Below are 17,240 nucleotides of genomic sequence, written 5' to 3' on the forward strand. Positions count from 1 at the left end.
CACTTAAATACTACATGTTATCTTCAAATTACATTTTGCTATTATATTCTAGTATCAAATACACAATTTTCAAATGGAGGCCTTATAACAGATTATATTGTTCTCTTCCAAGATGGTTGCTGGCATCCACCAGTAACCTTTCAAAACAAAATGTCTAATTTCACTGCATTGACAGTAGGTAAAGAATTAAACTGACATTACTCCACTACTGAATCTATATAAACCAACAGTTAAATAATGTCAGTTCTTCCGTGTTCTCTGGAATCAATCACAGCAAAGAAATTAGACTCTTTCTTTTGAAAAATGTTAGGAAAGAACAATACAAAACATTCTATTTAAGGCCTCTGACGTCAAGATTCAGTTAAACAACAATTATAACTAAACAATTTGAGGTAATGTTAGTTTCCATTAACATTAAATTAGGTTACTGAATTGGCAAACACCTTCCTATTAACATTACCCATTTTACCCCAATAACTAAAGAAATTAGCACTTGCAGGTCAAAACCTTTATTCAAGAGATGCAAAAATAACATTGATACGGTGAGTGACTGTCAAAAATTACGGCACTGATCATACTGTGACATCTTGGTTCAAAACAGCAAGCTTAGAAATATTCAACATTCCTTACTTCAACTGAATGAAACTGAAAATACCATTTCACACGGCCCATATGGGATATTTAGACTGCATAACTGTTCATGCTACATCTCTTCACTAGTAAAAGAAAGAAAAAATACAAAGAGAAATTTAAAAATGCTGCCAAACAGACAGAGAACTTGTACAGAGCAAAAGGAAAAACAAACAACAACAACAACAAAAAAACGGCTCGTCCTCATGGCAGTTGCAGTGTATATAAAAATGAACCCTGCTATCTGTTCCTGGAATTGAGCTTCAAAAATGCAGCAGAACAAGTGTGAGATTTAAATGTCTTCTCACCTAGAGCTGGTCACCTCACATGCATAACAGTGAGCTTCGTTGCAGGAGCAGTTTTGTCTTAGTTGTGAGCTTTTCTTGAGAGCTGAGTTGCTTCCAACTCAATTACCACCCTTTGAATCACCTCAAAAGTGTAGCAGAGTTGTGATGGGTAACTCATATTGAAGGAATAAAAAAGGTCCAAACAGCATGGCTACTGCAAAGGTCACGTTATCCAGATCTTGAAGAACTACTATACCCTCGATGATGATGCCAACGTCAGAAAAGTCATTGCCTGGTGCATCCTCTGGAGACAGATGTTCATTGTGGTTTTCTCAATCTGTGCAGTGGCCTCAGTCAAGTCCTGGTTAAACACAAAACATTTCTTTAAGATTCCTTTTTAAACTCATCTCTTTTGAATCTACCAGTTCTAATGTTAGAGTAATTTAAACCAATGCAAGCAACATAGTAAATAGCTATAGCCAAAGAGTGGCCTGCCATGCTGCCATTCATGGTCTAACAGAGTTTCTAAGAGAGGGTGAAAAACATAATTTCAAATGCTTTACATTAGTTTTTCTTAGAAAGACACCGGCCCATCAGAAATCCAGGTTTTGTCACTCAGAAGATGTTAGAATTTAGACTTTCAGCCCCACAATTTGGTTAGCTGTTGGTCTTTTTTTTTTTTCAAACAAAAGCTAATGTAAATATTGGTGGGATTTTCCTTTGTTCACTAGAATGACAAATTTAAAGTTTTTTCACACTGATGTGACCCCTAATACAGGGGTGGGGCCTCAAGGGCCGGCGGCTGAGTTCACTACCAGGCCTCATGTGAACTTCAAATTATTAAAGAGGACTACTGGTCCTAACTGGTCCAATGAGGATCAAGTGGATAACTAAATGCATTTTAAAATGTTGCAAAGCCACAATCTACTCATAAAACACTCACCATGAACTCCTGCACCAAGATGTTGCAATTGTCTTTCACACAGATGCGGAGCACTTTGATGAGACTCCCTTTGAGCATTAATGTCATCCTAAAGTATTATAACAAAGAAAACAGAGATTTGTGAACTTTTCAGTAGCAGAGAAGAAAATGATCCCAGACCAAAACTTAAACCAGTCAACATGCAACACCAGCATCTACAAAGCAATATCAAAAGTTCCTGTTTGACATCAACTTTATGGATATATAGTTTCCAGAACATTTATTTTTTTAAAAAGATCAATTTTTCTCAGTGGGCCAGTAAATGCATGACGAAAATTATGGCATCCTTTCGGTGGAATCAGTACTCACAGGTAATAGTTGACTGTTTCAATGGATGCAGCATAAAAATCTTTTACTGACCTAATGCAATACATATACACTTTGTAGTTAAAGAATTTTAAAGTTCTTACTGTCATCATGGCAGCTACATCCTTTAGCTTTGTGCCCTGTTCCCCCGATCACTTTGCAAACACTTTCAGCAGACTGTCAGAGAGAAACTCAGCTCCGTCAGAAACCTGTAAAGGCATGGTTGGGATGCACTGGAATGCTGCATTTCATCTGAAATGACATAAAATTATTTTGAAATAACAGCAGGCACTGTGCTTGGTTAATAATCAGTAATGTTTTGTTGAATAAAAACTGTGTTTCCAGATCTTATGGGATTAAAAAAATCCAAAGATGTTTATTTCTGATTTGCAACCCAAGAACCCACAAGTTACAACCTCATTTTAGTTCAAGTGTGCATTAATGTGAGTCCAGTAATCACCTTTCTGACAATACATACAGGTATAAGTCAAACCTATGGCAGATTTTGGATTTCTCAGTTGTATTAATAGGGTGGTCTATTTGAGTATGCATGCACCTAATAATTATAAAAAACCTATTATAATTAAGTTACAGAAACCTTAAGCGAAAATAGAATATACTTTCTTACCATAACACCTTGAACCCACAATCCATCAGCTGACTCCTGGTGAAATGCAGAATAGATGTGGTCTCTCAATGTGCATCAACAAAAACAAAAACAAAAGGACAGCAGGTGAGGGCAGGAGGGGTAGGGATGTAAGCTAGCATAATACCGCTGATGATATTAGCTAAAGCTGTTCAATGTCCAAAATCTCACTAACACCACGGTGCAGTAAATACACAATGTAACTGAAGAGTCAGTTGACAAATCTATTCACACAGAAAACCAAATTATGTTATGAGTGCCTCGTAATTAGGTTTAATGTGATATTACGGCTCTTGTGCCAAAGACAAATTCAAATGAAAAAGCGCCAATTCTTTGATAACAGATAAAACAGCAAATAAGCTAACGGCTCTTTTTTAGCATGTTACATGGCGGCACTTTAGACGTTTAACTACATTTGGCTGAAATATGGTAAATATTAATTCAAAAAATCAAGACATACCAAAAAACGTAGAGTTGGCTGCTCGACTTGACTGAGATGGATGCATTTTTTAAACCACGATCCAAAGCCCGCGAGATGAAATCACGCGTGGTTTCACGAGATTTAACGTTGCTATCTTATTGACTTACTTCACCTGAACATGATATAAACAATTTAATACACCCTTTCTGCATATCATGTAGTTTTTACACTATATAGTTACATTTATCTTTAAAACATGAGGCAATTGTGTTAAATACATGCAAGATGCTTACATAAATCCAAGAGATGGCCAGTCCCTTTTTTTCAGTGTATTTGAAAGAGTGAGTGTAAACACAAAAAAATATATATATATTTTATGTGCTGGAATGTGCAGAAAATAAGTTTAAATGTTAAACAAATTTCTTCCAGTCGGAGAATGTTGCATATAATTATGTTTTTGCTTGATGCATAAAGTTAAAAGGTTAAAACTAATAAAACAAGTTTTAAAAAGAGACTTTTCCATTTGATTACATTTTGTATGATGGATTATGCAGAAAAAGTAGAATTGGGCTGAAAGATCTATTGCTTTATCACCTGTTCAGGTTGTAAATCGTGTTTTTTAAAAGTAACTAAGCAACTAATTACTTTTGGAAATAAGTAATCAGTAAAGTAACGGGATTACTTTTTTGGGGGAAGTAATCGGTAATTAGTTACTGATTACTTTTTTCAAGTAACTTGACCAACACTGGTCCTATGTTAATGTTTTCAGTTTTGCTTCAATTTGGTCTCATCATGGTCGTCCGCCCGCCTAAAAAAAAGTCCAAACAGCCTGTGACATTTTCTCCCAGTACTGACAGCTGTATTAGTTTAACAGCAAGTAAAGAGGCCTAAAGTGATACGTTTTGAATTGTGACAGAAAATGGGAGCCAGAGTCTGTCGCGGTTTTAAATTCACTACCGGATGCACTCGGCTCTTCTTGAAAGGGATGTGACGCAATAAAAAACCGCAACATGTACGACAGATCCACACTCGCGGATGAGGCCTGTGCGCGCGCGTGTGGAACCGTAATGGCCGCCGTGCAGCTCAGTTGCGCTGTTTGTTTTGCTTCATTGGCTCAACCCTCCGGGGGGCGGGGCCGCTGCGGGGCTAAAGTCACGTGATCTAGGCAAAGCCAAACTGACCAATTCCAATATGGTGGCCAGCCTAGCAGGTCTACGGTTCCTGTTGATGGTAGTGTTGTTCTGCGGAATCAGGTACGGCGCCTGCAGCCAGAAAGCTCCGCAGGTTTTGGGGCTGCGGCTGGAAGAACCAGTGGATCCGCTGTGCATGAAGGGTCGTATCATTTCAGCACCAAAAGGAGCCACGTTTAAGCTCCGTGTCTTCGGGTTTAATCTGAATGGAAGCTTGCCATGGGTCGCGTTCGCAGGAGCAGCTGGCGGAGCGGCTGGGGCTGTCGGTGATACACCGGACCCTTGCGAGGAGCAGTTCAACCGCCAGGACTCCAAGTTAAAGGTGACCAATTTAGAACTCGACGATGCGCACAGCGTGCTTCTAACTGTGGAGGTTAGCACCTCTGAGGGGGAAGCTGGCAACGAGCAGACCTACTACCACCTGTGTGTGCGGAGTGGAGAGACATGGACATCTGCGGGCCTGGACAGACTGCGAATAAACACTGACACGGATCTGCCAGCAGACTACATCCCGCCGTGGGGTCTGGCCGTACTGATAGTGCTTGTGCTTATGATCTGCGGATTGCTGAGGACGGTGAACTTGAGCCTTTTGTGGCTGGACCCAGTCGAGCTTTATGTCCTACACAGCTGTGGATCCGAGGAGGAGAAACGAGCCGCCAAACGGCTGGAGCCGATCAGGAGAAGGGGGAACTTCATGGTGAGTTTCTAAAAGCACGTGGGGAAGCCACAGGGAAAGAAAGGTGCAAATGAAGTAGTGTTTTCTAAACGCATGTCTTTTCCACCGCAGGCATGTTCTTTGTTGTTCCTGTGTGCTCTGGGGCATTCTGTCCTCGGTGTGCTCCTGTACCGGGCACTGGGCTCCATCGTCTCTGCTGTGTTCAACAGCGGCTTCCTTATCTTCTTCCTAGCTGAGCTGGCTCCTCACATCTTGTGCTCAGGTTACGGCTTCCAGCTGGCGCCTGGTCTGACCTGGCTGGCCCAGGTTTGCATGGTGCTTACCTGCCCCCTGTCTTGCCCTCTGGGCCTGATTCTGGATCTGGGGCTGAGGAGAGACATCAGTACCTGTGGGATAAGGGAGAGGGCCATGGAGATGGTACGGGCAAACGTGAATGATCCTTACAGGTAAATATAGTGGACTTGGGAGAGTATCACAGAGATCTGACATAGAGGTGCGATGAGTATTGACACTTGGTTTAAAAAAAAAACCCTGATCTGTTTGTTTGTTTGTTTGTTTGTTTGTTTGTTTGTTTGTTTGTTTTTTAAGAAAGAAAAAAACACATGATGCTTCTGAACATACAGAGTAAACAGAACTAGAAAAAAAGATACTATAGGACATAACCAACAAAAAGTGTGTTCTGTCATACTCTACAGTGCATAATTCTTATGGTACATTATGTTAGATTCACTGACATACAGGAACAATTTAGTGTTCCAGACACAGACTCTTTGCTAAGTTTGAGTTTAATATTTGATTAAAATGTCTGACACATTAAGATGCTTTGATTCATGATTAATGCCAGACATCCCAGTTTACTTTAACAGAAGCATTTGGTGTGATTTTGGCCAGTGCTTTCTTGTACTGTTTGCATAACCAATGACTAACAGGAACATCATTCGTAGAAACTTGAAATGTAACTTGAACCCGAAAGACTTGACTTTTAGGAGTTGTCTTTGTTTAGATCTCCAAACACTTGATATTCTAGTTGGATTAGTCCAAAAAAATTTGAGATTATTCTGAGGGTGGACTTCTTTTTAAAGACTTCACAATTGTTATATTCTTCTTAACACTTGCCCATGAAAGACCTGAAACTTGACTCACACGTGATCTGAAAGTCTTGAGAGTATTTTGAAATTTAGATTTGTTTTTTTTTTGTTTTTTTTTAAACAGACTTCACATTTGACCCCATAGTAGCCTTGTAATGATTTGAAACATGACCTGGCCTAACACTGTAAAAATTTGATGCTTGAACCAGATTAAGTCTCAAGACTCAGTTTACCATGTGTGTATTGGTCTAACTGTATTAACACCTTAGACAGATTAAGTATTGAGACTGGACTCAGACTCATTTTCAAAAGATTTAAGACTCGACTTGAACTTGGTTCAATAGACTTTTTAGGACTAATCTGCATTAAATTTGTAGGATTTGAGACCTGACTTGAAGTTGGTTCTTAAAGATTGGCCTAGAAGATTTGATAATTGACTTGATTGTTGACTCAGTTTTCTTCATTATGTTTGTAGTGAGTTTGTAAAGGAGGAGTTCAGTCGTGGGACATTGCGCATTAAGACCGTGGAGGACATCTTGACACCTCTGAAAGACTGCTTCATGCTGCCTAGCTCGGCTGTCCTAGACTTCTCCACTATGTCTGAGATCATGCAGAGTGGTTACACCCGTGTGCCCATTTATGAGGAAGAGAGGTGGGATCAGCAACACAACACTCACTTAATAGCTTAACAAAAACATGGCTTAAAAACTTGACATGGCAGCATTCGCCTCATCTGAACAGAGTATCTGTAGAATTGGCAGCTTTGAATTAGGCTTCTTGGTATAACGTTGAATAAATGTAAATCCTTGGATTCACTCATTTAAAAATGTCTATTCCTTGAAACCACCATGACAAAAAAGACAACAGCACAAGTGTATATTTTCTTATAATCTAGCACATGCAAAATATTCTTAATAATAACCAGAGTATGTGTGTCCAGGCCTTTTATAACTTCAACATTTTTACCAAAGAATGAATATAATGGTAGCCATAAGAGTGCAATGGAAAGGTCTTTGGGAGTTATTCACATATTCATACCAATCATAAGCCTTTGTTTGATTTCCTTCAGGTCTAACATTGTGGAAATCCTTTATGTGAAAGACTTGGCTCTGGTTGATCCAGAAGACTGCACCCCAATGACGACTATCACCAAGTTCTACAATCACCCTCTGCACTTTGTGTTCAATGATACCAAACTAGATGCCATGTTGGAGGAATTCAAAAAAGGTTGGCTGCTGTTTGATTTGTGGGAATGGTTGGAATCATAGAAAATTATAGAGTTGCCATGCTGCAAGCTTTTCACCTTTTTTATTTACATTTATTTTTATTTTGGAGCTTTCATTTTGCTCATATCCTGAATTATTAAAAGTCTCAAGTCTCATGACGCCTGATACATGCTTTGATCAAATCTTTAAAGTATTAGAGAGAGAAACTCGAAACAGTTAGACAGTCCCTTATGAGTTGGCCCCCTTTCAACAACAAGAGACAGAGGCAGAACCAGGCTGACTGCTGTGATCCTGAAGCTAATAAGCCTGGATAGATAAGTATATAATGTCATCCTTTTGAGAAGTGATATAAATAAAGTATATAAATAAAGCCAGAGTAGCCTATATATTTTATATTTTTATTGACCTTTAACAAATGTATACTAAAGTACAATTAATTAGCTGTTGGTAGCTCTTATTGCAAAAGAATATGCTTGTACAGACAATCTTGAGAATAGCAGAGAATGCCAGCTAATCCCACTTCAGATTAGCTGATGATGATGATGATGATGATTCAACTGATTCCGTTTTACACATTTTATTAGTAAATCTCATATAGGGCACTATTTGAGTGGCTTCAGTGTGTCTGTTATGCATCTGTAAACTGCCTTACAACCCATCTCAACCCAAGATCCTGCTTTTTGTACTGTATCTGACTTCATTAATTAAATATTTATCATCATTGACGCCTGCCCTGAACTTTAATTTGATTTTTCTATAGAAGGTAAAGAGGTGCCAGAACTGCTATACTGCCAACTCTAAATTAGTGCAGGCCTGTCCTGACTAATGTAGTCCACACAGAATATCACTGGCATGTTGTGAATTTAATAGATGCTTATTTCTGTGATTTCTAAGAAGTTTGTACTGGAAACGACTTAAACAGTAAGTTTATCACACTGAATCTAAAGAAAATCACTTGTGTGAGTTATGACTTTGTAGCCCTCCTTCCTGTTATGTCTCCTTTATAATTCAGAGTTACTCTTTTTACTCCAAGTACCTTTTTCCTCACTATAATTTGCCATTAACCTTTATCCTTTAATCAGGCAACTCTCACATGGCCATCGTCCAGAAGGTGAACAATGAGGGAGAGGGAGATCCTTTCTATGAGGTGCTGGGTTTGGTCACTTTAGAAGATGTCATAGAGGAGATCATCAAGTCAGAGATCCTGGATGAATCTGATGGCTACTGTGAGTGTCTTTTGGAATATTGGCTTCTTTGCTTCTTTTATTGTTATTTATTGTTATTATTGACTCCCCTTGCAGTAGACAGGAAAGTAAAGCGTCCCCTCACTCCACTGGAGATTCCTCTGGAGCCTCGCAGCACCCATGAGGAGTTTTCTCTTTTCAAGCCTCCTGAAGGAGAACCCAAGATCCGAACTTCACCACAACTCCTGCTAGCCACACACCGCTTCCTGTCCAGAGGTATGTGATTATGTGTGTTTATCTGTAAATCTCTACTGACCGAAGCTAGCACATGAATAAAATAGTCACAGTTTAACACAGCACATGTAATGATTATGCCACGGACCTGGTCAACCAAGCAGTAACTGGTTAAAGGGGAGTTGAGACCAGTCTCTGACTTTGACATTTTCCCTTACAGGAAATGTGTAAATGTATAATGTGTAAAGATGTGTTTGTATTTAAATGTCAGAACAACAAAGTAAAGTTTTAGGTCAAACATCTCAAAGAAAAGGAAAACAGCAACAATAATTTTCTGCACAATGTCTTCAGCATGAATCAACATCAACAACACCAGATTTACTAACAGGGACAAATTCCGCAATTACAAAAATATGCACATGACAGTGAAAGGCTTGCTAATGATATCCTTACTGACTTGGCTACAGCAGTTCATTTTAATAATAACCAGCATTGTACCATAAGGTTGGAGTATGATCTAATAACCAAATGACCACATTGTGTAGGTTGTGTAAAATCTTGTGTTAGGAATTGCTGGAGTCTGTGTGTGGATAAATGTGCGTGATGTCCAGATAAACCGCATAGCGTGAGTGGAGTGTAGGATTCATTTGGATAGGCTGTCCTATTACGAAATATTCCACTGTATAAATCTGAAATATCTTTTTGTCTGTAAAAGGCACAAAGTGTATGTTCTCAACAGCAGGTTTAATGTGTCTTTGTCCAAATTTGTTGACCCAGATTTCGCTTTCTGCAAACTAGTTTCCTTTTTCCAGAGAGTTAACCCTGGATCATTTATCATGCTTATTGACTCAATGAAGCTAATTTGCTTGTTGCCATATTTCTCTCATACTGTACTATGGAGAATAAAATGTAATAGTTTTACATTTGACTGTTTTCTCAATTTTGTAAGACAAAAACCATGGTTCACATTGCCACTTATTCATATTTAAATTTTAAATGGGCCTCTGCTCTTTATTTACCCAAATACTTGTAGGTATCAGTTGATGATGGGGGTTGCCCATTTTTCCCATTTTCCCAAAACATGTTCACCCTTTAAAGGATTTTGCTTCTCAGATTGTATTAACGCAGAGGTTAGGTTACACCATAGTTACACTACACTAGCTTTTTGACATTACAAAAAACAACAACTTTAAGAAGCTTTGGGGCTCCAACTCTATTATTTAGCAATACGTGCAGTATCACAGCTGTCTAGAAAGTGGTGCATAGTCAAGTAATGTCTAACTAATTTTAGAAAGTTTAATGCAGTGACCCCACCAATATACACTGTATTGACAAAAGCATTCACTCGTCTGCCTTCACACCATTATCAACTGTGTGACATCTAGGGCTGCCACAAACGATTATTTTGATAGTCGACTAGTCACCGATTATTTTTGTGATTAGTCGACTAATCAGATCATCATCCATTGGACGTACAGCTTATTGCACCAGCAGCATCTGGTCTTGTATAACTATCATTAGCTTACAGCTTGAAGTGTTTGTGCTAACTAAAAATAAAGACAAGATGGTAGTTTATTAATTTTTAATGAAATTTGCAGATTGTTTCGGTGAAGTTTAATAAACTCCTTGCTTTCTAAAATATAACAGGACACCGGAGTATATTCTCCAGCGTCTCACACTTCTGATAATCAGCTGTATGCTTGACAGTTTTAGCTGTGCAAAAACTATAACTTTAATCTCAGCCAAACCGATTTACTCAGGAACAAATAAAATACTAAAGAAAGCCAAACAATAACATTTTTAAGTTATCTAAGTGACTTATATATATGTTTAACCTGACTAGCAAAAGACGGCGGTGGGTTTGAAAACGATTTGCCGGGAGTCCGGTGTTCTCACGGCTCTAGTTAGCCTTGCCCCCGCCTAGCTAACGAGCTAGTGGGTAACAGACGTCTCCGAAAACGTCGGAGAGCTTTTGAAAATATGTGGTGTCTTGATAAACTGAGCAGATATTTGAGGTTTACACAGCTACATTCTCGCCTGAAAATATGTTAAACGTTTATTTTGTGACCCAGAAAGAATAATAAGAGTAAAGTTAAAACTAACTAGCTGCCGCCATTGTTGACAACTGCGCTGGGCTGCGCTATGAATTCTGGGACACAGCTTCTTCTTCTTCGGGGTTTAACGGCAGCTGGCATCCTTGTACATGCAGTGCTGCCATCTTCTGTTTCAGTCCGTTATTACACTCTTAAATCCTACTACTCATTCCTGCGTCCTTTGTGATCTTACAAAGCTTCAAACGATGCGTCGACTATTAAATTAGTCGTCGACGATTTTAATAGTCGACATAATCGTGACTAGTCGACTAATCGTGGCAGCCCTAGTGACATCCCATTCTAAGCCAGAGGGTTTAAAATGATGTGGGCTCAGCCTTTGCAGCTATAACAGCTTCAAATCCTCAGTCTTCATGGCAGATTCACCAAGGTTTGTAAACATTTTTTAAGAGGTTTTGATTAATGTTGACATGTTACCATTTGATTTGTCCACTGCACATCTGTGATCCTCAAAAGATCTGGTAATTGTGGCAGCTATTTGAGTATGGCCAACTTATCGTCATGGCACCCGCTGTGCTCTTTTCCTGGTGCAGCCCGTCTGCTTGAAAGTTTGATGTGTTGTGCATTCAGACATGCTCTTCTGCATACCTTTGTTCCAGTGAGTGCTTATTTGAGTTACTGTTGTTTTATTATTAACTTGAGGTAGTCTGACCATTTTGCTCTGTCATCAACATGGTCTTATCACCCAAAAAAACGCTTCCATCTGGACATCTCTTGTTTTCGAACAATTCTCTGTGAACCTTAGAGGTGATTGTGAGAGGAAAAACACAGTATAGCTGCAGTTTCTGAAATATCCAGCCCAGCCTATTTGGCACCAACAACTATTCAAAGTCACTTAATTTAGTTTTCTTCTCGATTCGGATGCTCTGTTTTTACTGTACAAGTCATCTTGATCATGTGAACATGCTTAAATGTGTTGAGTTGGTGTAATGTAAAAAGCTGACTAGACATTTGTGTTTAAGTAGCTGAACAGGTGTACCTAATAAAATGTTCAGCCAGTGTACTTAAAGATGCTAGAGGAAACCTTCCAGACTACTTATTTCAGTTATTCAAATAGTGTCAGTTCACAACCAGTCATTTCAAACCACTTTAGATTGTAAGGTCAAGACTACAGTATTATTGAGCAAACACCAACAATCATAGACTATTCCCTGTAAGCGGCTCCTTGAGTTGATGGGAAGGAAGAACTCCCTTTAAACATGAAGCTACGCTGCATATGAGTCATGACTACGTTTAAGTCATAACCCTTCCTCATATTATTATTGCCTTGGTAAGCACAGCAAAAATGATTAGAGTGACCCTAACAACTAATAGTAGATTAATTAGTTCTCACCTTTATCTTTCCTCTGTCTGAAAACAGGCTTGTATATCATGACTCAACTCTGGACCTAAGGTCCAGTATTGATGTCTTTGGCAAAAGCTACTGAAGCATTCAAAGAATTGAGCCTCGACTGGTCACAGCTAGTAACACCACTTTATTGTTGTGTAAAGCACTTTGAGTGCTCAGAGTAGAAAAGCGCTATATAAGAACCAGTCCATTTACAGCCAATATTCAACAAATTTCATTGCGTCCAGTGGTAGAGAAAAGTGTTCAGATCCTATACTTAAGTAAAAGTACAAACACCATACAGAAAAAAGTACTTGGGGTAAAAGCTCTGGGGCCCCTTTAGGTAAGTGTCCACCTGACAGGTCATTTCAAATTATCCATTGACTTTCTATGGGAGGTGCGGTTGCAGTCACTGTAGGTCCCATGATGTGAAAGAATAGAATCTATTGTTAACCCAAAATATGACATGGTTAAAACGATATTTCCATCTATTAATAAACATTACGTGGAAGGCACAAGGAAGAAATCACACACTTCCTCGTAAATGCTGCCTCATCATAGGACCGATTCATAATCAACAACAAATATGACACATTTTGAGTCAGTCCAGTATGACAGAGAGGAGCTGAGGTGGATATGGGTTGCAAAGTTTGCAGATAGCCTGCCTAAAGCTGCAGGATAACTTTAAAGCAATACCTGTCATTAGGTTTACCATCTAAATCCATAGATGGTGAGGCATGACTTTAAAATCAAGTGATTTGTCCTAGCTTGACTTTGTGGCATGCTTGAGCTAATGTACTGCTTGATTTGGTAAAACAGAAAAAACTGTAAACTGCAAAATGGTAAAGGTAGAAGGAAAACGGAAATCGTCAAGTGCCTTAAACTTGTGTAAATGCATTTATTGTCCAGACAATGAGTTCACTTGTCCTATTTGACCTTTGGCCTCTGTAGAAGTGGAACACTTCAGCCCAGCACGTGTATCTGAGAAGGTCCTGTTCCACCTGCTCCGTCACCCCAGTGTCAACCAGGAAGTGCACTTTGACCCTAACAACCGTCTGAGCCCAGCACACTATCTTTACACCCGCAACCACCCAGTGGACTATTTCATCCTTCTGCTGCAGGTATTTGCTCATATACCCACACTTTTAAAAACTTTTAGCAAAACCAAATTTTGTCTGACAGGAACAAATATATGCTTGAACGTTTATACCACAGAAGATTCAACTTCAAAGTTAAACTGGTAGCTTAAGTCAGTCTGTAAAGTGAATTCAAAGAATAGCTTAATATCTTTATTTTTTTGCTTTCTTGCTTGAAGTAGAGAGAAGATTGACACCAGTTTTACACATGTACATCTATTGCCCTGTACTAAATGTGAGGATTCAGTATAACAGTTTAAAACTGGGGAACCAAGAGATCGTTTCCACATTTTACCAAAATACTTCTTATAATATCATGCATATTTTTCTTGTTTCCTTTGGATATAATTATTATTACCTTTTAGAACATTTTAGACCATGTTTGTCATTTATTTATTTATGTGTGTGTGTGTGTGTGTGTGTGTATAGATATATATGTATGTATAGATATATATAGATATAGTCAATCCTTCAAGCTCGGGTCCTCTACCAGAGGCCTGGGAGCTTGAGGGTCCTGTGCAGTATCTTAGCTGTTCCTAGGACTGCGCTCTTCTGGACAGAGATCTCCGCTATTGTTCCCGGGATCTGCTGGAGCCACTCACCTAGCTTGGGAGTCACTGCACCTAGTGCTCCGATTACCACTGGGACCACCATGACCTTCACCCTCCACATGTTCTCGAGCTCTTGAACCGTTCGATACAGTGCTTTCGGTTCGGTACGCATATGTATCGAACAATACAAAATTTTTAATTTATTTTATCAACTTTCCTTCTGACGATGCTGTCTGTGTTGAGCGCTCAGTGGATCTGCGCTCGAAGGTGCAGCCTAGGCGGAGTAGTCGAACGCAGATTCACTGAGTGCAGGGCAAGCTAGCGAGACAGAAGTTAAGCTCTGGTTGCAACATGGCAAATTGAACCTCCCCCACCCTCATTCAGATGTGGCGTTTGGAACTATTTTGGTTTTCATGTGACGTATGACCCTGAAGGTAAGCGCGTCATGGACTAAGGTAAAACAGTATGTTGGATGTGCCACGCAATGCTCAATTACATGGGTGGGAACTAGTGTGTTAACGCAGTTAGCTCGTTAATGTGTTGACGCCGTCCAGCCCCACGCATGGGGCGATCAGCGGTAGCTCGTTAACGGAGATTTGCCGTGTTGTGGCGTTAACGTCATTTCAACGAGATTAACGCTGACAGCACTAGTGGGAACACAACGAATATGACTGCACATTTACTCCGACAGCATCCTAGTGCAAAGACAAGTGGAAGTAGACAAAAACAACAAGCACGCATGCTACAAACTTTACCCGAGTCATTTAGACAGCCGTTAGCACATGATTCTCCTTATGGGGACCTGATATGTTTAATATGCTGCTGAGAATATAGCCCAGAAGAAGCATATAGTATAGCTTTTATTTTGGAAAGAGCCATTTCTCTGTAATAAACTCTTTTCCAAAGATGAGTGATTTCTCGATCAGATAGATTTATTATTTTATCCCTTTGTTTCAGCAACATTACATTTAAAAACTGTACTTTTGAGTTAAAATATATATTTATAATTTTAATAAATGACAAATGAAAAAGGCATGAACATTTTTTTTTTGTATCGAAAAAATATCGAACCGTGAATTTTGTGTATTGTTGCACCCCGTGTGTGTGTGTGTGTGTGTGTGTGTGTGTGTGTGTGTGTGTGTGTGTGTGTGTGTGTGTGTGTGAGAGAGAGAGAATCAATCTCTCGAACCGGCAACCTTCCCAACTCTTGAGCCACGATCACCCCCATATACACACACGCATACGCACACGTGTGTGTGTATATGTGACTATGTATAGTTTCTATTATGTATTACAGGTACAACTTATATTGACTGTGCCAGGCATTGCACTAAAAAAAGTAGGAAGATGGCCGCACACTAGAGGCGCTCCTAAAGCCTGTTGATTAATGTTCTGAACCTGGAAACATACACTCCAGCTGTAGTCATAAATTGGACACCCTTTGTTGACTTTGAAGTTTTTCAAGAATTACCGTCTTTGGAAAATGGCAGGTAATAACAAAGCAAACTTTTTTTTAAGGGAGCTACCACGAGGAAGAAGCAAGCTAGCATTAGCCTCGCTCCGGAACCGCCCGAAAATACACCTGCATCTGAGGCCGCCTCTCCAGCAGTAGTTGAGGAAGGTATAGGGAGCGAGAGCAAAAAGGATGTTTTTGAGGAAATTAAGAAAATGAACGCTACTCTTCAGGTCGTAGCAAAAGATGTCACCACTATTAAAGAAGCCACTAAAGAACTGAAAGATTCGGTGGAAGATATAAAAGTGAGGTTAGGAGAGGCGGAACAACGTACCTCAGACATGAAAGATGCCAGCGTGCTTACCGAGGCAAAAGTGGACAAAAGTGGAGGACCTTGAAAACCGTAGCAGGAGGAACAATGTACGGATTATTGGACTTAAAGAAGGTGTGGAGACACCCGGGAACGTGGACAAATATGTGACGGAGATTCTGGCCAAAGCACTTAAGCTTTCTGGAAGTGAATTTGAAATTGAACGTGCCCATTGTTCCCCTGTACCAATGCCGGAATCTAACGAGCCTCCCAGGGTGATACATGTCCGCTTTCTACGTTCATCTGCTGGGGAGAAAGTACTACGGGTGGCCAGAGAGAAGCGTGGAGTCGATTGGCAAGGCGCCAAGCTTTCCTTCTTTGAAGATGTTACAAGGGAGCTGGCGGAGAAGAGGAAGGCATTCAACCCGGTCAAGAAGCGTCTCCGAGAGCTACAAGTGAAGCATAGGCTGATGTATCCTGCAACACTCATTTTTACGTGGAACGGACAAAAGAAAGCATTCAAAGACGGAAAGGAGGCCGAGAAATTTCTGCAGGAGTCGACTTAGAGGAGTGCGGGACATGATGTAACAGATCGGAGAAGTGTATGTGAATTTTAAAATAAGGTAACAAATAAAAAAATGGGCACAACGGGGCCGCGGCGGCGGTGCTGCTATCGGACGATTAGCGTGTCTCACGGACCACGGACAGTTTGGTGTCTCAAGCTAAAGTTAGTTAGGCTTGGGTAGGAGGGGAGGGAGGGGGCGCTTAGCAACGTTGTTTTGGTTTGTTTGGGTTTTGTAATATTGAGTGCCTATGCCTATATATTTGTGTTGTGTTGTAAAGCGCACAAGGTGTGCCTTAACCCATTTCTATTAGAAAGCGATGAACAGGTATACTAAAATAATATCGTGGAACATAAACGGATGTGGGGACCCAATTAAGAGGAAGAAGGTTCTAGCATACTTAAAATCTAAAAATACAGATATAGCGTTTATTCAGGAATCCCACATTGCTGGGGAAGAAGAGGCAAAAAAGTTTAAACGAGACTGGGTGGGCTCCGTTTTTCATAGTTCATATTCGAGTAAACGAAATGGTGTTTTGATCCTTATTAATAAAAAATTAAGCTTCGTGTTGCTGAAGAAATATAATGATAAAGAAGGGCGCATTATCTGCTTGGAGGCCTTAATTAATGGGGTTTGAACAGTTTTGTGTAATATTTATGCACCTAATAAAGCAGAGCCAGATTTTTTTTTTTTTTTTTTTTTCACTAAATTAACAAGATAATAGGGGATCATGAGGGGCAGGTAATATTGGCTGGGGATTTCAACCAGGTGATGGATGGGATAATTGATAAGAGCAAACCCAGGGGTACGTCTACACCCAGGGACAGAGAGGCTGTTCATTTACTGACAGAGGATCTTTGCCTAGTGGACATTTGGAGGTTAGTTAATCCCAGTTCAAGGGAATATACATTTTACTCCA

The 17,240-nt window shown here is 39.8% G+C and overlaps 1 protein-coding gene and 1 long non-coding RNA gene across 8 annotated transcripts in view; one reads left to right on the forward strand and one right to left on the reverse strand.

The window, feature by feature from the left end:
* Positions 1-320: 320 nt before the first annotated feature.
* On the reverse strand, positions 321-3,594 carry LOC147326365 (uncharacterized). 3 transcript variants are annotated; one of them, XR_015130450.1, is made up of 5 exons: positions 3,312-3,594; positions 2,834-2,869; positions 2,310-2,457; positions 1,861-1,948; positions 321-1,278 (listed from the first exon to the last, which is right to left on the reverse strand). It is a non-coding gene; the product is annotated as an uncharacterized LOC147326365 (long non-coding RNA). The 3 variants fall into 3 exon arrangements; XR_015130449.1 differs by having other exon boundaries at positions 2,834-2,897; XR_015130448.1 differs by having other exon boundaries at positions 2,834-3,594.
* Positions 3,595-4,426: 832 nt separating this feature from the next.
* cnnm3 (cyclin and CBS domain divalent metal cation transport mediator 3) overlaps positions 4,427-17,240 on the forward strand; it is a 35,869-nt gene continuing 23,055 nt past the window's right edge. For 3 of the 5 annotated variants that reach the window (XM_086301579.1, XM_086301580.1, XM_086301576.1), the window contains exons 1-7: positions 4,428-5,159; positions 5,250-5,584; positions 6,702-6,878; positions 7,296-7,453; positions 8,535-8,678; positions 8,754-8,912; positions 13,260-13,429. In XM_086301579.1, coding sequence (XP_086157705.1) covers positions 4,464-5,159; positions 5,250-5,584; positions 6,702-6,878; positions 7,296-7,453; positions 8,535-8,678; positions 8,754-8,912; positions 13,260-13,429 — 1,839 coding nt within the window. In that variant the 5' untranslated portion in view covers positions 4,428-4,463. Of the gene's footprint in view, positions 5,160-5,249; positions 5,585-6,701; positions 6,879-7,295; positions 7,454-8,534; positions 8,679-8,753; positions 8,913-13,259; positions 13,430-13,873; positions 15,031-17,240 lie in introns of those variants that run through there. The other 2 variants (XM_086301581.1, XM_086301577.1) reach the window with 2 other exon arrangements.

The sequence above is a fragment of the Aulonocara sp. 'chitande type north' Nkhata Bay genome, linkage group LG7, assembly GCF_057382095.1.
Source record: "Aulonocara sp. 'chitande type north' Nkhata Bay isolate Kocher_YH1m ecotype deep benthic linkage group LG7, A_spYH_male_GT1.1, whole genome shotgun sequence".
NCBI lineage: Eukaryota > Metazoa > Chordata > Actinopteri > Cichliformes > Cichlidae > Aulonocara > Aulonocara sp. 'chitande type north' Nkhata Bay.